The sequence below is a fragment of the Tiliqua scincoides genome, chromosome 4 (genome assembly GCF_035046505.1).
Source record: "Tiliqua scincoides isolate rTilSci1 chromosome 4, rTilSci1.hap2, whole genome shotgun sequence".
NCBI classification, from domain to species: Eukaryota; Metazoa; Chordata; class Lepidosauria; order Squamata; family Scincidae; genus Tiliqua; species Tiliqua scincoides.
The window spans coordinates 16,061,039-16,083,214 of NC_089824.1; the positions used below are offsets into that span (position 1 = coordinate 16,061,039).

Below are 22,176 nucleotides of genomic sequence, written 5' to 3' on the forward strand. Positions count from 1 at the left end.
ATCTTTAAATAGCTTAGCTTAGTAGTAGCTTCTTAGCACAAAGAAGCCCAACAAAAACTCTATTTTTTCCTCTTAAAAAAAAATCTTTAAAATTCCTTAATCCGCAATAGCAAAAGTGACTGTTAAAAATGTGGCTTGTTTTTGCTTCTTCCTTCTCAGAATGTGAAGTGGAAACCTATTTTTCTCCACTGTGTGCACACCACAGAAAAGTATCCACTGCAAGAAGCCAGAGTCCATTTCCTCGCTGTAAATTTGAATCCCATCTTCCTCCTAGGAGGCCAGTGTGGTTGGACAAGACTTCCAGATATCAAGGGAGTGGAACTTGCTGCCCTCCACAGATCCTTGTCCCTACCTACTTTAGAAAGGTTTCCCTCTCTAGGCCCTCGGTCTCCATATAATTCTCTTCTTTCATTTGCTCCCATCTCTTTGCCAAAGAATTTCCAATATTTTGACTGTTGTTTTTGTGTTTTTTGTTTTTGCTCAATTTATTCTCCATCCAATATCCACGTTGTTGCACATAATTTGACATCAGTTTGAGGATTTTAATGCAGAATTGTAGGGGTTTTTCCTGGGTGGATGGGTGACAGTGATGCAGAAGATGTACAGCTTTTATTATTACAGATTAATTCAGGATAAAAGTGGCAGGCTTTTGCTTTTTGTTTTTAATTAATAAGACTTTTTCATCTGCCTTGTTTCCCATCTTCTTCCCCTGTCTTCTGTTGGACTATGCTAGTTGGCCCTTACTCACTGCGCGCAGCAGTGAGTTTGAGCATTCATTAAACAGCCACCAGTTGCCTGATTTGTGGTGTCCTATTTCTTTTTTTTCTCCCCCAACACACAGTCTTATCAGATTCCCCCCGGATCAATACTTCTGGATCGTGCAAAAACAGATGCTTTGAACTTCAAGAGGCTCCCGGCTGCCGCTGTGACAACTTGTGCAAGAGCTACACCAGTTGTTGTGCTGACTTTGAAGAACTATGTTTAAAGACAGGTAGGATAGCTCCAAGGGCCTGCTTTTATTTAGGCTGTGGCAATCAAGCGTTAACATGGCCTCTTGCTCTTCTCCATCTGCTCAGGCACACATTTTAGCCAGTTCTCCTGGATGGTTTTCAATCACAAGCAGTGAAGAGTAGTTCATGCTCCATGGGAATCCTAATTACAGGCACCTCATGGCTCCCAAATCCTCATGGCTGGCACAAAGAATCCCATCGCTTTCAAACTTCACAAGCATGTTTTAAGACTCTCAGTGTCTTGCTTTGTCTTGTCTTGTTTAGCATCCTGGATGTGAGGAGGCTGTTACTGTTCTCTCGACCCCACCCATTATTCCCATTCCCACTGCCCTGTGTCCACATTTCTGCAAGTCTAGATCTGTTCCCTCCTGCTTCTTCCCAGTTAGGCTCATGTCCAAAGAGCTCAGATTGCTCTTGCCTTTTCATAGCTAGGTGAAGCATTCTGTACATTTGGCTGCAAGTCCTTATTGTCAATGTATTGCTGCTGAAAGCACTAGCCATGTCTCATCTCCTTGTCTCTGCCCCAGTAATGTTTAATAGAGCAGAATATCTGATATGGTGTCAATGCGCTGCGAGTTTCCTTATTTCCTCACTTAGTAGCTAATGAAGTTGAGGCAGGATTAGGATCTTGCAACTCACTGATATCATGTCCCACATTTTGCTTACTAAAATATTATAAATAATCAGAGAAGGAGAAGAGATGTATTACCACTTGCAGTAGCAACTACACAATGGCCATAAGGTTCTGCCTTCAGTATGTTTCCTCTTTGGGAGCTTATGTACTATTGAAGGGTCCAGAAAGAAACCTATGTTAATTTTTAATAGCTGCATGTGAAGATCCCAGTGTTTTATATCTCGTGGCTCTAGAACTACTAAGATTGCTTTGGTTCTAACCATATTTTTGAGGTGTTTTGTGTTTAATGTTTAATACACAGATATGTTTTCACAAAGTCTGTTGAGCTATTTACAGCTTGCATAGAATCATGGGTGTGTTGGCAGGTGAGGAATTTATTGTGAGCTTCTGCCAGAGACAAACATAGCCCCCAAGTGGCACTGCAGTTTGTTTCATGCTCACCAGTGTGTCTAGCAGCCCTGCTCCCAGGGCAAAGGTCCACAATGCCCCCCCCCCACAAGATGCCATCCCGCTGTGTGCAAAGCCACCGCCTACCTTTTAAGCATGAGAGAGCCTCATGCAATCATGAGACCTGTGGGTCTAGCAGCCCTGCTCCCAGGGCAAATGTCACAATGCCACCACCCCCATGAGATGCCATCCCCCTGTGCGCGAAGCCACCCCACACCTTCTAAGTGCGACAGAACCTTCTGCAATCGTGAGACCAACTGGGAAAGCCTTCTGAGGCTACTACACGGTCTTAAACTGTACTTTTGGAAAACTGGAAGTACAGTTTCTGATTGCGTCAGGAGCCTCAGTGAGGCTTCCTGCGTGGTCCTAGAGTCATGTGGACCCAACGCCCGGGGTGTTTGCCCAGTGCTAGGTCCGCTGCTGGAGTCTAGTTCAGGAAACACACATTTTGTTACTGGAATCCTTTCAGTTGAACAGAATTCTAAAGGGGTGGTTAAGACCTTGATGTAGCTCTGGCATAGGCAGAAGATGTAAAAATATGTATGTAGACCAGACTATGTAACCAGTATGTAACCAAAAGATATAACCAGAGTTAATAGATTGTGAGTGTCTGTGTGCTCACCTAACTCCCTTGTGTGTAGTCCTTTTCACCTCTCCCATGCCAATTCCCTTTTCCCCACCCCATTTTTCTTTTTTCCCTATTAATCAGTAGTATGTCTTCATCCAGAGTAACTATGGTTACCTTTAACTAAGTTTCTCTAACCAGCTTTGAACGCCAGTTTCAAACTATTCATGGTTAGCAAAGATCTTGGTTTAGATGTAGCACTACATCAAGATTAAAGGTGAATATGGAGAGTTAAGAGTTTGGGAAGCCTTATGTCTGTATTATATCTGTAGTCATCATGGACTTTTTTTCCACTATCACATGAATGTGGAATGCATGTATGTTTCTAAAAAAATGTTTGTTCTCCTCATAGCATGAACACAGCATTAATATTTTCTTTAAGCCAGTATGCTTTTCTAACAACTGATTTATTATCTTATATGAAATGATCAGGATGAACAAAAATTCCTAGTTAGTTTCATTGATTGCAGTTGGATCAATGGGTGTCCAACAGCTACAATTTCTCCTGTGCAAAAGCATTTGTCTTGCAGCTCTTCAAGGTGGTATCATAAGCAATATCCTGGTTCTCATGGAGGTGATCCATTTGCATTTTGACTGTACCACTTTACAATGTATGTGGGAGCTTAAATGACAGAGTGGTCCTCCTCAAGGGTGCTGTTGAAGGCCAGCCAGATCAGTCACTGGCTGAGGGACTATGCCCATTAGGGGGACCATGTAGCCAGGAACCATGAGGGGTCCAGAGTAGCACTTTGCTCCTGGTCTCCCAACAAACTGGTACTGGCACTGCCTCTTCATACAAAAGAACCCCCTTCATGGGGGAAAAACAGGCTGGAAATCTCTCTGGCATCAAACATTTTTTGTGCAAGGATTTTACTTTATTTTTGGTATAGAGGAATGTCCAGTTATATAACCTTCCCTTCGCATGTAAAGTGGTATAGCCCAAAAAGAAAGTGACTATCTCAGTGAGAACTAGACCAAAGAGCAACATTATTGGAACCATCTTCTATTGGAGACCTTTTTGACCCTTCATCTGACTATCCTTTAATGTTTAGTGAAGAAATGGCTATTTTGCAAAGCATTTGGCTTGGCATGAGAGTTATGTGCCCGCGTTATCATTCTCATTTTGGAATTTGGAAGTTGAACATGCTTACATTTGGCTGGATCATGTCCTGTTCATTTAACACTCGGTGCACATTTAGTTTAGCTTAGCACACTGGACCTTTAATCTTTGAATTCTGTGCTCATAATTGCAAACTTTGCAAATTTCTAGAACTGTGTTGCCTGCTGATTCCCATGCAAATAGAATACATGATCTTTAAAAAAATAAATAAACAGGCACTTCCATCTGTTGTTTGTATGCCATACTAATTTTTATGCAGTCTATCCATCTGTCCATCCATGCAGGGGATGGACAGAGTGGATAGGGAGATGCTCTTTACACTCTCACATAATACCAGAACCAGGGGACATCCACTAAAATTGAGTGTTGGGCGGGTTAGGACAGACAAAAGAAAATATTTCTTTACTCAGCGTATGGTCGAACTCCTTGCCACAGGATGTGGTGCTGGCGTCTACCCTAGACACCTTTAAAAGGGGATTGGACAAGTTTCTGGAGGAAAAATCCATTATGGGGTACAAGCCATGATGTGTATGCGCAACCTCCTGATTTTAGAAATGGGTTATGTCAGAATGCCAGATGCAAGGGAGGGCACCAGGATGAGGTCTCTTGTTATCTGGTGTGCTCCCTGGGGCATTTGGTGGGCTGCTGTGAGATACAGGAAGCTGGACTAGATGGGCCTATGGCCTGATCCAGTGGGGCTGTACTTATGTTCTTATGTTATGTTGCCTGACTCCTTAAGAGTGAGAATGGGAGTAGATGTTGTTTGTAAATGTGGTTTGTGCACCTTTTCTGTGAAGAGAGATTATTTCTAGTTACCATTATTTTTTATGATAAACAGTATGGTTCTATGCATATCGACTCAAAAGTAAGCTGCACAGAGTTCTGTGGGGGACTCATAGGTAAGTGTGTATAGGACTGGAGCCTGATACAGCAATTCTATACACACATTCCTGGGACTAAACCCTACTGAACATAATGGATTTATGTTGAACTAGACATGGCTACAACTATGCTGCTCAAAGTCAAAGGCCTTATCTGTATGGACGACTTTTATGTTCCAGCCTCAATTGTTGAACACTAAACTGAAAACAATGGGACTAAGTGCATTGAAACATAGGAAAGATTTTCATGCAGTTGAGGTCTGCGCAATCATGGTCAATTGGGTAGAACAGACAGTGTTACCTGCAGTTGTTCCCTCAAACACCTCTGCAGACAGACAGTGATGCCAGATTGATTGCAATGAATTGAATACCTTTGGAAGAGTTCCTGATAATTGGTCTGTGTAGCATATAGCACAATTAGTCTGTGGAACCCCTTGCCACAGGATGTTGTTATGGTATCTGGCCCAGATGCTTTTAAAAGTGTATTGTTCAGATTGATGGAGGCAAAGTCCATCACAGGTTTCAAGCCATGATGACTATATACAACTTATGGGTTTTATTGGTAGCCTGATCCATGTTGTTGTTATGGACTATGCAGTCTTTTACTGTTCTCACAACCACCTTGGGAGGTATCGCTTACTACTACTGTATTTTACAAAGGATGAGCAGAGGCATTTGAGGCATTTGCCAAAAAAGCCATTTGCCAAATCATTGTTTGAGTGGGAATGGGTTCTGGTCCAAGTCATGATATAAATATAACTGAACACTAAAACTTTGGTTGAATGCCTCTCATTTATATATGTGGTCATTTCATAATTTTGTATCTTAAAAAGCAGTTGGTGGGGGGTGATTTGGATCAGGGCCATGACACAGGGGACTAACCCTTTGCCTTTGCACTGATTTCACAATCCAAATTGTGTTCCCCTGTGGCTACTTTTGGAGATGGAAAAAGAAGAAAAAATGGAACATTCCAGTCCTAGAACTATCACAGAGTTTCTCAAACTGTTTGTAAATATAGGGAAATAAATGCTTAAGTGTCTTTTTTCTGGTGTGTTTTTCTCCAAGTCCATCAGTGAACAAGTAGTGGCGGCAAGTGAACACAACTAAACCCCTTAATCCTTGAGGCTATTCGTTAGGGCTACCTCATGATGAGAAATGGATAGAGCTTTTTGAAAACAAGCAAACAAATAAAATATAACTTGTAAATAAATAAAAATATTATTTCTTTCTAGATCGCCTTTTAAACAAATCTTGTAAACTAGATGAGTCCTGATAGTGTCATTTTAAAAAATGGGTCCTGGCGCTAAAATGTTTGGGAACTCCTGATATAACATGTGATTTAGCCTGGGTTTGTGAGATCGGTCTGAAAGAATTTTCAGCAATGTACAGTCCAAGATTCTTTGGGAAAATATGTGATATTTTAGCTGATATAAAATCAACTAGACTTGTAGTGTTAACATTTAATGTTTGTTTCAGTGGATGCATCAGAAAAGATGGGCAAACCAATCCTAAGCTTCCTGGCACTGCAGAATACAGTGGCATTGAAATGGCCACTGCTCTATCCTTTGGGGCCAAGAAAGCCACTGGAGGTATCTGCGGAGGAAGGGGACATTTGTCCACTTACCCCAAGTAAGGCCCCAGCTGCTGCAGTGGGGCTACTCAAGTTTATGCCAGTTAAATCACAGGCATAGACTTGAGAAGCTCTGTTTTGGGCTTCCAAGCCCAATATGGAGCATAGAATCTGGCCGAGGAGGCCTCTGCTGATCCCACCCCCGTCCCAGACAGGTCCCTCCCCGTTCCACCTTTACTGCTGCCCAGAAATGCCTCTCTTGCCCTCCCCATGCCCCCATGCTGCTCAATGGTTAGAGATGTAAACGTTACTGAGCCATTGGGGAACAGTGATCATGCTGCAATCCGTTTCGACATGCATGTCGGGGGAAGAATACCAGGCAAATCTCTCACAAAAACCCTTGACTTCTGACGAGTGGACTTCCCTCAGATGAGGAGGCTGGTTAGAAGGAGGTTGAAAGGGAGGGTAAAAAGAGTCCAATCTCTCCAGAGTGCATGGAGGCTGCTCAAAACAATAGTAATAGAGGCCCAGCAGAGGTGTGTACCACAAAAAAAGAAGGGTTCCACTAAATCCAGGAGGGTGCCCGCATGGCTAACCAGCCAAGTTAGAGAGGCTGTGAAGGGCAAGGAAGCTTCCTTCCGTAAATGGAAGTCTTGCCCTAATGAGGAGAATAAAAAGGAAGATAAACTGTGGCAAAAGAAATGTAAGAAGGTGATACGGGAGGCCAAGCGAGACTATGAGGAACATAGCATTAACGGCCAGCAACATTAAGGGGAATAATAAAAGCTTCTTCAAATATGTTAGAAGCAGGAAACCTGCCAGAGAAGCAGTTGGCCCTCTGGATGGTGAGGGAGGGAAAGGGGAGATAAAAGGAGACTTAGAGATGGCAGAGAAATTAAATGAGTTCTTTGCATCTGTCTTCATGGCAGAAGACCTGGGGCAGATACCGCTGCCTGAGCAGCCCCTCCTGACCAAGGAATTAAGTCAGATAGAGGTTAAAAGACAAGATGTTTCAGACCTCATTGATAAATTAAAGATCAATAAGTCACCGGGCCCTGATAGCATCCACCCAAGAGTTATTATGGAATTGAAGAATGAAGTTGCTGATCTCTTGACTAAAATATGCAACTTGTCCCTTAAAAAGGCCACGGTGCCAGAAGATTGGAGGATAGCAAATGTCACGCCTATCTTTAAAAAGGGAAGGAGGGGGGACCCGGGAAAATATATAGGCCGGTCAGCCTCTATACCGGGTAAGATGGTGGAATGCCTCACCAAAGATAGAATCTCAAGACACATAGACGAACAAGCCTTGCTGAGGGAGAATCAGCATGGCTTCTGTAAGGGTAAGTCTTGCCTCACGAACCTTATAGAATTCTTTGAAAAGGTCAACAGGCATGTGGATGCGGGAGAACCCGTAGACATTATATATCTGGACTTTCAGAAGGCTTTTGACACGATCCCCCACCAAAAGCTACTAAAAAAAACTCCACGGTCAGGGAATTAGAGGACAGGTCCTCACATGGATTGAGAACTGGTTGAAGACCAGGAAACAGAGAGTGGGTGTCAATGGGCAATTTTCACAATGGAGAGAGGTGAAAAGTGGTGTGCCCCAAGAATCTGTTCTGGGACTAGTGCTTTTCAACCTCTTCATAAATGACCTGGAGACAGGGTTGAGCAGTGAGGTGGCTACGTTTGCAGACGACACCAAACTTTTCCAAGTGGTGAAGACCAGAAGTGATTATGAGGAGCTCCAGAAGGATCTCTCCAGACTGGCAGAATGGGCAACAAAATGGCAGATGCGCTTCAATGTCAGTAAGTGTAAGGTCATGCACATTGGGGCAAAAAATCAAAACTTCACATATAGGTTAATGGGTTCTGAGCTGTCTGTGACAGATCAGATCTTGGGGTGGTGGTGGACAAGTCGATGAAAGTGCCGACTCAATGTGTGGCAGCAGTAAAGAAGGCCAATTCTACGACTTGGATCATTAGAAAAGGTATTGAGAACAAAACAGCTAATATTATAATGCCATTGTACAAATCGATGGTAAGGCCACACCTGGAGTATTGTGTCCAGTTCTGGTTGCCACATCTCAAAAAAGACATAGTGGAAATGGAAAAGGTGCAAAAGAGAGCGACTAAGATGATTACTGGGCTGGGGCACCTTCCTTATGAGGAAAGGCTACGGCGTTTGGGCCTCTTCAGCCTAGAAAAGAGGCGCCTGAGGGGGGACATGATTGAGACATACAAAATTATGCAGGGGATGGACAGAGTGGATAGAGAGATGCTCTTTACACTCACATAACACCAGAACCAGGGGACATCCAGTAAAATTGAGTGTAGGGAGAGTTAGGGCAGACAAAAGAAAATATTTCTTTACTCAGTGTGTGGTTGGTCTGTGGAACTCCTTGCCACAGGATGTGGTGATGGCGTCTGGCCTGGACGCCTTTAAAAGGGGATTGGACAAGTTTCTGGAGGAAAACTCCATTACGGGTTACAAGCCATGATGCTTATGTGCAACCTCCTGATTTTAGAAATGGGCTATGTCAGAATGCCAGTGCAAGGGAGGGCACCAGGATGCAGGTCTCTTGTTATCTGGTGTGTTCCCTGGGACATTTGGTGGGCCGCTGTGAGGTACAGGAAGCTGGGCTAGATGGGCCTATGGCCTGATCCAGTGGGGCTGTTCTTATGTTCTTATGTTAATGCTTACCTTTGCTGTGCTGGCAGCTGGGGCCTCCTCCATGGTACTGGTGGGGCAACACAGGTCTCTCCACTTGCTCCGCTTATTTGAAAGGTGCTGCAAACATGCTTTAAAGCACGTTTGTGACACCCAGAGCCAGCAATACAAGCATATTGCCAGCGCTGGAGCCCATAGGATTGGGCTGTTAATGATTCTTCCATGATTTGTTCTCGCCAAATGATTTTTTTTACTTTGTCTAATCATATGCTTTTACTTTTGTGATGATGTTAGCTGGAGGCTGGGAATGCACAAAAGATCGCTGTGGAGAGACAAGGAATGAAGATAATGCTTGTCAGTGCTCTGAAGACTGTTTGTCCAGAGGAGACTGCTGTACTAATTACCAAGTGGTCTGCAAAGGTACAGTATTTATGTTCCCTTTTGCATTCTGCAGAAGAAAGAAAGCACTTTCTCCTGGTTTCTACTCTTACGATGGGCAATTACCTTCACGCCCCTAGGAAAAAAGATGCTAAGGGAACCATTGTATGGTTCAAAATCTTCAGAGAAAGAACTTCCACTACCTCCACAGATTGCTTATTATGATTACTTTATTGTTCTGCAGTCTGAAATCCTGTTTTTCAAGCTAACCCTTAATATATCTCTAGTTTTTATTTTAATACACTTAAGTACACTTTAATACACTTTATTCTAATACACTTTATTTTTAATACACTTATTTTTAAGTCCTCACCTAAAGTTGTTTCGTTTTAAAGTGTTTTGTTATAAAGTTGATGAGAAAAAAAATTTGATTCCTCCCTGGACCGAATGTTGGTGTGGAGTTTGTAAGTTCTCCCCATGTCTGTGTGGGTTTTCTCCAGCCCAGAAAGTGTTTAATATTAGAAATGTTTTGGGTCTTTATTTAGAAGTTTGGTGATATATTTGTGAACAGGAATATGCAGTAGGAATGTAACTCTTGTTTTGTATATTAATTAGCCTATGGTAAAATTGGTTTTGTTTTAAATTGTTTCACTTATGGTTGCAGTTTCCAAGAACCTATTTACAACTTTAAGTGGGGACAACTTTAAATGAGAATAAGCCTAATTCTTCATTACCTCATAATTATGTACCTGTGTAGAAATTTTCTGATGCCAGGTATCATTCTTTGTTCTTCTTCTAAGTGAAACTGAATTTCTTAAGAGGCTTCCAGCTATGAGAAGTGCAATCCACCTATCTATAGCTAGAGGCAAAAGGTTACTGTGATCTTGTCTCTGTTACAGGATAATCTTCAGATCAGCTCCTTTTAAGTGACTAGTAATAAGCATCTTCCTTCCAACATTATGATTGCATCAGTTTTCCTTTCACCTGAACCAATAAAAGATAGCTTGGTGTTGGTAGAGGACATCATTTGTTATGCAAGGGGTTTTCATCTTTACCTTTTCTCCCATAGTTTTCATACTATGGCAGAATTCCATTGGTTAATGTTAATTTTTCAACTTGTTCTATATACCTATGAGAAATAAAATGAGAACTGAGGATTTTATTTTTCGTAATTTAGTTGTACAATTTTACAAGGCTGATGGGTTCTGAGCTGTCTGTGACAGATCAGGAGAGAGATCTTGGGGTGGTGGTGGACAGGTCGATGAAAGTGTCGACCCAATGTGCGGCGGCAGTGAAGAAGGCCAATTCTATGCTTGGGATCATTAGGAAGGGTATTGAGAACAAAACGGCTAATATTATAATGCCGTTGTACAAATCGATGGTAAGGCCACACCTGGAGTATTGTGTCCAGTTCTGGTCGCCGCATCTCAAAAAAGACATAGTGGAAATGGAGAAGGTGCAAAAGAGAGCGACTAAGCTGATTACGGGGCTGGGGCACCTTCCTTATGAGGAAAGGCTACGGCGTTTGGGCCTCTTCAGCCTAGAAAAGAGACGCTTGAGGGGGGACATGATTGAGACATACAAAATTATGCAGGGGATGGACAGAGTGGATAGGGAGATGCTCTTTACACTCTCACATAATACCAGAACCAGGGGACATCCACTAAAATTGAGTGTTGGGCGGGTTAGGACAGACAAAAGAAAATATTTCTTTACTCAGCGCGTGGTCAGTCTGTGGAACTCCTTGCCACAGGATGTGGTGCTGGCGTCTAGCCTAGACACCTTTAAAAGTGGATTGGACGAGTTTCTGGAGGAAAAATCCATTATGGGGTACAAGCCATGATGTGTATGCGCAACCTCCTGATTTTAGGAATGGGTTAAGTCAGAATGCCAGATGTAGGGGAGAGCACCAGGACGAGGTCTCTTGTTATCTGGTGTGCTCCCTGGGGCATTTGGTGGGCCGCTGTGAGATACAGGAAGCTGGACTAGATGGGCCTATGGCCTGATCCAGTGGGGCTGTTCTTATGTTCTTATGTTCTTATGTACAACAAAGATTTTCTGCCTAATCCTAACTAAACCCCCCCCCCAATGCAGCCATTCCAACAGAGTATGCACTATGTCTTGGAGGGTGGGGAGGTTCTTCAAGGCAAGGAAACTTTGTTCCCCTATTCTGGGGTAAGCCTCCGCTGCCCCAATGGGTTTCCTTGGATCTGTGCCAGCCATTTTGTTGTTGCTGAACCAAGGAGATTAAGGAGGAGGGGAGAGGAATGGGGACAGGCCTGGTGCACACCAGTGCTGCTGGGATATAGGCCCTGCCTCCGTGTTTCACCTCGCACCTCCATGCTCAGACACTGTCCTTTCCTCCTCCCCCCTGCCCCATTCCTCCTGCTGCCCTCTCTCTGTGCTGGCTTGCCTGTGCTCCTGCACATAGCCAGTCCTGCATGCAGCTGACTGTGGCAGCAAACCTCTGACATGGACACTGTTGGTGGTGGCTCTTCTGGAGTTGTCACCGGCAGCATACAGTGCATGCCACCATATACCCCACTGTTCCACTGTTGTAAAGCCCAGACAGGATTGGACTGTTTGTTTGGGAACTGTGGGATTGGGCCAGAAGGTGGTGGTAAAGTTAAATTACTGCCCAGAAGTCCTTGTCTTTTTTTTAAAATGGTAACTTTATTATTGACTTATTACTAACAGTATTTATATACCGCTTTTCAACAAAAAGTTCACAAAGCGGTTTACAGAAAAAATCCAATAACTAATGGCTCCCTGTCCCAAAAGGGCTCACAATCTAAAAAGATGCAACACCAGCAGACAGCCACTAGAGAAGACACTGCTGGGGTGTGGTGGGCCAGTTACTCTCCCCCTGCTAAATCAAAGAGGAGCACCCCATTGTAAAAGTGCCTCTTACTCAGTTAGGAGGGAGTTTATGGCTGCCTTCTGCTCCCCACCGCTTTTACATCCTAGTAACTTTTTAACTTCTCAACTGCTCCTTGTGTAAAGATCCTTCTTCACGTTTTTTTTCTGTCTGCACTTTTCCAGAAGAGAACACTTCACAATATGGGTTCCCCCCCCCCCAAGTAATCTGCACAAGATAGGGCTGTGCATCATTGTTTCGTAACTGAGATCTGTAACTATACAGGCAGTATACAAAACATTTTGTATATCCTTCCACTTTAGGAGAGACACACTGGGTTGCAGATGAGTGTGAGGAAATGCGGGCTCCAGAATGTCCAGCTGGGTAAGTGCACTGCATTTGCATATTTTTAATTCTGTTTAACAATTTACCAATATTAGGTAACTCCACTGACTGCTGGACCACTAAAACTCTCTGTTTTAGTTATGAATATGCTAGGAGATTTATATTATATATACCCTGGTTCTTGAGTTATGGATATCCGAGTTACGGACTTCTGACGGCAGCAGAGGATCAAGCTTGCAGTCCAGCTCTCAATGGTTATCTGAGAAAAGGACCGGCAGAGGCCTCCTCCACCAGATCTAACATTCTGTGTCGGGCTTGCAAGCCCAACATGAAGACTTGATAAAGCCCGTTATGGAGGCTTCCCAGTGCCCGCAGGATACAGCAGTCGCCATTTTGGTGCCACTGTTCCTCCAGGCCCCAGGAAGCATAGGATTCTTCTGCCCATTTCTTAACCCTGCTGTGGTTCTGACCCTAACTGCATACTATTTCATGTACTTTTTTCATCGGCTTTCACCTGGAGCTTTTACAAACTATCAATAACATGGAGAGCCATAGAAAGGGACTGGCCAGGCAAATTTTTCAGCTTCAGTTACTGCTGCCTGGCTTGATAACTACTCAATAATCCTGATTCTGTTTGTTTCAATATTCCGAGAACTATTTCCTACTGCTCATGTAGAACTTGTGGGCTGCATAAAGCACTGTAAAAAACACATTTTTTACCACCCTTCCTCCAAAGAGCTCAGGATGGTATATATGTTTCCTTCTCACCTTTTGTCTACATAACAACCCTATGAGGTAGGTGAGGCTGAAAGATTAAGGCTGCAATCCTAACCACACTTTCCTGAGAGTAAGCCCCATTGAACAAAATAGGACTTACGTCTGAGTAGACCTGGTTAGGATTGTGCCCTCAGTTCAATTCCTGAATCACTACACTATCCTGGCTTTCCCGCCATCCTTGCTTTTCTTAAGCAATTAAGGGTATAATCCTAACCCCTTATGTCAGTGCTTTCCAGCACTGGCATAGCAGTGCCAATGGGACATGAGCTGCATCTTGCAGTTGGGTGTCACTCACAGAGGTCTCCTCAAAGTAAGGGAATGTTTGTTCCCGTACCTCAGAGCTGCATTGCCCTTATGTCAGTGCTGGAAAGCACTGACCTAAGGGGTTAGGATTGCACCCGAAGTCAGATAAAAGATGAAAATATAGAAGTAAACGTAATGTCCTGCAGCATTTGATGTAAATATTGGGGGATATGAGTTTTTTTAAATGAATATCTCCAAGGATTTATTTCAATGATAAACATTTAAAGGTTCAGATTTTAATTCTGAATGTTTTGTGGCAGAGGTTCCCAAACTGGGGTGTCACAACACCCCAACCAGGGAACCTCTATCTCTGCCCCGCTATGGGGCGACAGTGATGGTGGTGATGCAATCGCCATATTTGCATCACTGCCAGGGCCAAAAGGGTTTTTTCTACTTACCTGGGAGTTGCTAAGGCTCTCTGGAGAGTCTGGGGAGCCTGTGACCCCCTCTGCAGGTCTGCCTATGCCCCCAACATTTCTAAACAGCAAAAAAAAAAAAAAAAAAAAAAAAGGAAAAAAAGAAACTACTTCTGGTTTTGTAATGAAAACCCGAAGTGGCTTTTTTGCTGTTTACAGATGTTTGGAGAAACAGGGAGGCCTGTAGAAAGGGTTGCATGTTCCCCAGACCCTTTGGAGAGCCGTTGTGACCCGCATGTAAGTAGAAAAAAAATCCCTGCTGACAGTTCGATCGTGGTGATCGCTTTGCTGCCCCTTCCTTCTCCTCCCCCACAAGCAGTTATAGGTTCCCAAACTCTCCCTGAGAATCTCCGGCTGTCTTGTGGTTTTAAACCATTTAAGGACAGGGATATGTTCTCCAATCCCCATTGTTCTGTAATTAGGTTGTTAAGCAAACATTCTGCCCAGTCTAGTGCCTTTGTGCAGCCAGTGAGTGTCTGGCAGGGAGTGTGTTTATGCAACAGACTACCTGAGACTAATTGCCTCTTCTTTGCTTTAAGAGCCTCTTTGTTAAGTAAACAGACACTCTGCTGAGGCTGTGGGAGTCCTGACTGAATCATTAAGAGCCTCTTTGCTGTGATTTGACCACCATCATATATACGGTCCATCATTAAGTGGAAGGTTGTTAAGTGGCGCATGACTGTATTTGGAGGGCATCTACCAATCTTACCTGCATCCTAATTCCAAACCAGTCTTAATTGTGTGTGTGTGTGACTGTGGCTACAGGCTCTCACTTTTAACAAGATCTTGTGTAATATCAATGCTTCCTCATCATACAATTTGATTGAAATCCTGAACCTATTAAATATGTGTCAACAATCGTTCAACCTAATTTAACATCAGCCATGCCAATGCTTTTCCCCACTTCACTTATGGGACCTTCCTAGGTAAAGCTGCCCAGTAAGCCCCCAAAAGCTGTATCAAGGTTTGCCTTTCCAATTGTTGCTCTTTTGTTACTTTTTTTTACTTCTGCCTGTTGTTCACTAATGTGTCTTGCACCCCAGTTTCCTTCGACCTCCTTTGATAATCTTCTCTGTTGATGGCTTCCGGGCATCATACATGAAGAAAGGTGACAAAGTAATGCCCAACATTGAGAAACTAAGTACGTACATGTCTTTGAATAGAACAAATGCAAATCTGCGTGTCTTGTTTTCCTGTGAATTTTGATGCTTTGTAGAACATTATGGTCATGTCTACATTGCAAACTTGTACTGGTTCTAAAGTAGTTCAAGTATCATGGTTTCCACCAGAGAATTCCTTACACTCTAAATAGGCATAAGAGAAATAATAGAGGGAAATATAAACAGGGAAGAATATGTGGCTATTTATTCATACTTAAGCGTATTTGTAGTAGGTAGAATGGACGAAAAGGCATTGTGCCACAGGTATTGTACAAGGAATTCATAAGAAGGAATCACTCAGGAATTCTGGGAGGCAGTTCCAAGCATAGAGTGACAAGGGACAGATGGTGGAAATGTTTGCTGGATAGAAGACCTTTTCACAGTAGATGGCTATAAAGTGTGTAGGTTGTGGGCAGGAGTATAGTAAGATAGGAGATCCTCCTCCCTGCAGCAGCTGCTATTCAGATTTTTTGATAGGCACACACAGGGCAAAACTACACATTTTAATGGCAACCCCCCCCCCCGCCCCCAATCTGCTGCCAGAGATGAATGCTTCAGTTGGCCTCATGGATGTCTGGTTTTGCATAGACATGTATAAGATTGTGCAGTAGGTATTTATTTTGTATTGAAGAAATTGAATCTAGCAACAAATGAATATAATAGTACCTTGGTGGGAAAATCCACTGCGACTGTATTAAAGATTCATTCATTCACCTTTATTGGCATATGGTATCAAAGTTTCTATGGAATTGCAAAATTGAAGGTGGTGATGATGATGGTGATGATGCATGTAGCTAATTGAAACAACTTAGCTAGTTGTACTCAATGACAGTCAACATTTCTCAAATGTGTATTTAGAAGGTAAATGAATCATTATGTCACTTCAGATCACATATGCAGTTAAACAAAATTTAAAAAACTGTGTTTTGTATCAAGCTAGATATTCAGCTGTTGTGCATTTAGATACTACTTACAACTCATATGCATGTCTACTTATATGTAAGTCCCATTGCGTTCAAAGGGACTTGCTCGCAAATAAGCATGTATAGGATTTCTGCTTTAAGTAGGTATCTTTTGGACTTCACCTTGGTTTTTGTCAAATCTGCTCTTTAATGTCTTCATACTTCCCATTACATTTTCAGGATCCTGCGGAACACATGCACCATACATGAGACCTGTCTATCCTACAAAAACCTTCCCCAATTTGTATACTTTGGCCACTGTAAGTCTTCTTTTTAGATTTTATGGGTATATAGGGATATATGAAAGCCTTTGAAAAGAAGCCAGTTTATATTCTTTGTTGACTTGGTTTGAAAAAGTGAGGAAGTCGCGAAATGTAAAACTGCATGTAGTTATGCCATGACAAAGGACATAGCTGGGGCAGCCAACAGGTACATGAAGAATTGTGAGTTGGTACAGGGGCAGTCAAATCACATTCTGATCCTCCCTGGTGTAAGGGAGGGCTTTACCCTGTTGCTTTTCAGCCCAGAGTTCAGAAATATATCCAGATTTACACTTTGTTACAGCAAAGGTCTCGTAACAATTGCATTTTCACTCCCGTTCTTTCTCAATTCCCATGGTGGCTTCTTACAGGTCACTTTATTTTCAGTTATTTATGCAGTGACATGTGAAGAATACACAGACAGTTTTTTCGCCATAGTCCTGTGCAAAAGTTAGGCAAAGCATGGATATTATAACCACACTGTACCCAGGTATAGTGTTCACAAATACACACCCACAAACCTCCTCCTTTGCCAACAAGATTCTAAGTCCATTCCCCACTATAGCATTATTCTGCAACAGCAAGTACTGTAACCAGGAAGGTCCTTCTCATGATGAAGAATACTGGGTGCCTACTATTTCATTTTGCAAGGAAGGTCTTTTCTTGGATACAGTATTTATCACTATAGATGAACACTGTATTTGTCGGAAGCAGGGTTGAGGTTTAGGATTGCAGGGGTGGAATTTTCAAGCTCACACAGTAGGCACAGAGTCCATGTTTTGTTTAACATCTGTGCAAGACATATATGTTAGGAATACATTGCCAACATTGTAGGTTGGATACATGCAGTAGAACAGTAAAATGTGTAGGTGTGCATGATATTTATACCATGACTATGTGCATATGTTGAAGGGCATTGCTTGGCGTAGTAGTCCTCCTTTTTTTTCCTGTAAGACATTAATCTGGTATGTACTACCTTAGTGCCAACCTACATTATTTTCAATGGAGAGATCTACTAGGGAGATAGAGACATCTGTAAATGTTCTAACCAATGATTTTCAATCTTTTTCATCTCATGGCACACTGACAAAAGTGCTAAATTTGTCATGGCACACCATCAGTTTTTTGACAATTGACAAGGCATGGTGCACTGCCAGTGAAGGGCTTGCATCCCCCAATGGCCCTACTAATAAATGACCCTCCCCCAAACCCCCACGATACACCTGCGGACCATTTGTGGTGCACCAATGTGTCATGGCACAGTGGTTGAAAATTGCTGGTTTAAACTTTTGTTCTTAATTCCATGGAATGGCTTTTAATTCTCTAACACATGGAATTAAAAGGCTTAAGAAGAAAAATATTTTATGTTAAAATACAAACCTGAAGTATCATACATGATGAACTTAAATACATGGGGGGGGGGAAGCCCAATTTTATTTCAAAGCAAGTGAAGCTACTCGTACATTCCTTCTTTTTTAAAGCTGGCACTTTAATATCAGATCATGTTGCATAGTTGATCTACTTAATTTTCTAACCCATTTATTGCTGTATTAAGGCTCTTTTGATTATGTACCTGTCGCAGGTAAACATGTGAGAGGTACTGTGTATAGAAGGTAACTTTGTAAAGAATTCTAGTAACTAACTTACTTCTGTGCAAAGGGACTTTATCCGGAATCACATGGAATCATCGGCAATTCAATGTATGACCCTGTATTTGATGCTAACTTCAACCTTCGAGGCAAAGAGAAATTCAATCACAGATGGTGGGGCGGTCAGCCAGTAAGTTTTGGATTTTTTTGCAGTCCAGTATGATAGTAGTAATAAATCTGTGACTAATTTTTTGTGCAGGAGTCTCTGACTAACTTTTAAAGCTGTTGAAAATGTTCAAGAAAAGGCCAATTCTATTTTTCCTAGCAAGGATAGTTGAAGGTGGGTCATAAAAAGTATGCATGTGTGGTAGTGTGGTGGAGTACCTTTACTGAAGTCCAGTTCAAATTGTAGTACAAAGAAATGGAAGTAGCAGATTGCTATGAAAGTAAACTTCCTTTAGTACCAAGCTAGTAGAATAAGTCTATTTTTTGGCAATTTTACTACTACTACCTGCAGAAGTCACTTTGCAAGGTTCTTTTGCTACTCCTGTAGGGTAACACCTCTGCAGCTGATCAAAGATCATTGTTTGGGGACTCCGTAATGGAAGCCACTAAGGGCTGGTTCATGCAAAATTTTCATCAATAGTTGATGTATCTAATAGCAATATATTTTGAATATGCCACTAGGAATGAAACTCTACATCTGAACTCAGGTTGCAATATTTCTTAATGGAGATTGTTCATATTCAACTAGTTATTAAGGATTATTGAATCATCCAGTGATGAAAATGCATGGTTGAATTGGTGCAAAGTATAGTTTCATACCTCAAAAATGACAATGATAAATGCAGAAGAAAGGTATTAAGTACTGTATGTTCTGAATACTAATAATATTAATTGTCATTCTGTTGACGTACGCAGTGGGTGCTATTTGCATCCAATGTATGCAGTCCAGCAAAGGACTTAGTGCATTGACATTGATGGAATTATTATTGTATGCAAATAGAACGTTTGTAATTTTCATCAGTTTGCTGGTATCTTCTACTTGCTGCTCGAAATGCATGGTTTGAGCTATTTTCTCTAAAACAGTGTTTCTCAATGTTTGTCCTCTGCTGTACCACATGGTCCACCTACTCGAAGTACCACAGAAAGTAAGTGGCATTAACATCACCACCAATTCTGGGTTGGGAAGTGAGATGCAATGCAACAAACAGCAGTAAGAAGCTCAGGGTAGACAGGAGGGTTTTTTCGAGCACGGAATAGCAGGCTTTGGAGCTCTGGCCTCTGAGCTGAGCCTCCTGCTGCTATTTGTTGTCTCACGTTCCTAGTCTTGCTGCCAGGTGGTTGATGTCCAGGGGTCCTGTGAGTACTATCAGACACCACTTCAAATAACACTGGTGGTACCCCTACGACTGGTTGAGAAACACTGCTCTAAAACCTTTATTGAAAATGTTCTTAATTTTAATTCTAAAGCAGTAGAGGAGGAAAGGAGATTCCTAATCAAAACACTAGACCCAATTTAAAGAACTGTTTGGGGGGACCTCTCTGTGTCTGGTAGATTATTATCATTTTAGCCATGACTTATTTTAAGCTGAATACTTACTCTCAATTATCGGTGGCTTTTTAAAATTCAGGAATACATGCATATTGCTGTAATATGTTTTGTTCCTCTTAGTAGTTTTAACAATAGTGGTTAAAAGTGGTTCAGCAGAAGATATGGCTGAATACAGATCAATGTGGAAATGCCAAGAATGTCATAGTCAGGAACTTTTTGAAGGATATACAATAATGTCACTGGGGTATCCTGTTCAAGTTAATATGATCTTACTAGTAGCTTCAAAAAGTGAACTGGACATTTCAGAATGTTTTTACTTTCAAAGTGAAAAGAATGTAAAGGACTCACCAACCATGAAAGATTGATCTGTGGTGCTTGTTGGTACAGTGTCTAGAAAAGAACATGGTGTTTCTACAGCAGGTCTGTGAATAAACTGGAACATTTTTCTTATCACAAGTGACAATGAGCTCCCAGTACTGTTTCTGGTTTGTTAGTTAGTTGTAGCCAGACCATTTCTATGATTAACACTCCAACCATGTTACCTGACCACCAGGAAAAGAGAGCAGTACATGCTGGAGACATGATCTTTCTAGATACAAAAGAATTGTAGGTTGGGTTTTAGGTGGTGGCAGCCACTGCAACCATAAAGGGTGCACAAGGAAGCAGGCAGTGATGTTGGCAGTTGTGTAAATCCCAGGGAGGGAGAGTGGACCAGAACCATACTTCTATCTCAGGTTCCCTCAAATCAGAATTGTATTCTGGGATTTTTTTTTCTTCTTTTGAGGAAGAGCTGACTATCAACATGTTAAAACCCTCTAACACAGTCCAAGTTGCATTTTTTGTCATAGCCATCAGAAGACCTTGCCTTGTTTGGCTAGTATGCACCATCACGTGTTTAACTAGTTAACCAGTTATATATGCTTCTGAGTCTGACCACCTCTTCATTGACATCTGATGACATCTGCATTGATACCTACTGTATTTGCTCTTGAGATGCTGCTAAAGTGTTAGTGAAAAACTGGTTTCCTTTTGACAGTTTGTAAGATACTGTGTAGGTTTTTAAACTTGATGGATGACAACCATGCTCAAATATGTATGAAATCCTTTCTTTATTTTGCTCTTGGATAGAATTTTTGCACAGTTCTCCCATAAGATTTGCTTTGAGGTACATTGGTTGTGTATTGGCCTTGGCTTGAGAGAACAAGCAAGAAGCATAAAACATGAATACCCCATGCTGCACGAGGCTTAAGGATATATTGTAGTAACGTTTGAACACAAAAATTTCATTTTATTTCTTGAGGTAAAATCAGGGGGCCTCTTATCTATTTGTAAACTGGGGGTAGAATTGCTTCCATCCAAAGCTGTGAAAGGTTCTGCTACATTTAATACAAAATATTGCTGTACTAGATTTTGGCATGGAGCACCAGTCATGTTATCCTTTTGTTTACAGAGGTTCCTGCTTGCTGGCTGCTGATTGCCTGTGCATCTCAAAGCTTTGGGAAGCACAGGAATATAAAGTAGCTGAAGCTTACCAAATGCAGAGCATTTGACAGGTCTGGGGGTTCTTCCAGTTACTGAAAGATGATGCACTATACCATTTAGCTTTAACTAAATGCACTATACCATTTATGATAACAACATGGGGTCCAAATGTATAAATACACTCATATCTAAATCATGCTGCCCGGGTAGCTGTACTTGAACTTTTAAATCCCATTTAGATTTTGATGCAGGATTATAGCAATGATGTACTGCCTACATATAAATGCAGTTCACTTGACTTGGGTAGTCCCTGGAAAGTAGCTTGATAAACTTATAAGTAGCAGATTGCAGTCCAGGTGTATAGGGATGGGAACCTATCCTGAGTTGTATCAGGATTTTCAGCTCCCAAAAATCAACATTGTGGTGACAGTCTGATTAAAAAGAATCACTGAGATCCATTCAGTGAACTCAGTTTGATATAAATGTTCAAATTCTAAGTTCCAGATCTGGAAGTCAACTTTGTGGAAAAAAAGAAAACATTCTGTTTTAATAAGTGTTCCTCTTTTTGTAACCAACAGCTTTAGCCCTTTGTAATCTGCTTATATTTTCCTCATTAGATATGGATTACTGCTGACAAGCAAGGGGTGAAAGCTGGTACATTCTTTTGGTCTAAGTAAGTAGTCTTCATTTTCTGGAGCATGAAAGTAAAGTAAATGTTTGTATGAGAGCTGTAATTCCGCAGTTTCCAAACTGTGGGTCCAGGACCCACCAGTGTGTCATGACCTGATTTTTGTTGGTGTTGTCTCAAAACTGACAGGGCAAATTAGGCTGTGTAGATCAGAGATTAAACAAGCTGCTACTTGGGTGGGCACACTGTTGCCCAATCACCATTTTAGCCACTCCCATGGCATTTATAAATCGAGCAGCAGCTTCTAGGGCCTCAAAAAGTTTTGGGAACCACCACTATACATAGTTACTTGGAAGCAAATCTCATTGAAATGCATAAGTTTTAATTTCCAGATAAGCATACAGCTGGGTTCTAAAATTGGTTTCCCTGACTAGGTTATAGAGCTTTCAAGTCAGACAGCATTTGTTTTCTACTTTGTAGATTTTCCTTTTTCATTTCTGCAT

General features: G+C 41.9%; 1 protein-coding gene across 1 annotated transcript in view; it reads left to right on the forward strand.

The window, feature by feature from the left end:
- ENPP2 (ectonucleotide pyrophosphatase/phosphodiesterase 2) overlaps positions 1-22,176 on the forward strand; it is a 75,598-nt gene that overhangs the window by 12,212 nt on the left and 41,210 nt on the right. The window contains exons 3-9 of the mRNA XM_066623123.1: positions 842-991; positions 9,256-9,381; positions 12,520-12,580; positions 15,081-15,178; positions 16,340-16,419; positions 18,079-18,198; positions 21,663-21,718. Coding sequence (XP_066479220.1) covers positions 842-991; positions 9,256-9,381; positions 12,520-12,580; positions 15,081-15,178; positions 16,340-16,419; positions 18,079-18,198; positions 21,663-21,718 — 691 coding nt within the window. The remainder of the gene's footprint in view (positions 1-841; positions 992-9,255; positions 9,382-12,519; positions 12,581-15,080; positions 15,179-16,339; positions 16,420-18,078; positions 18,199-21,662; positions 21,719-22,176) is intronic.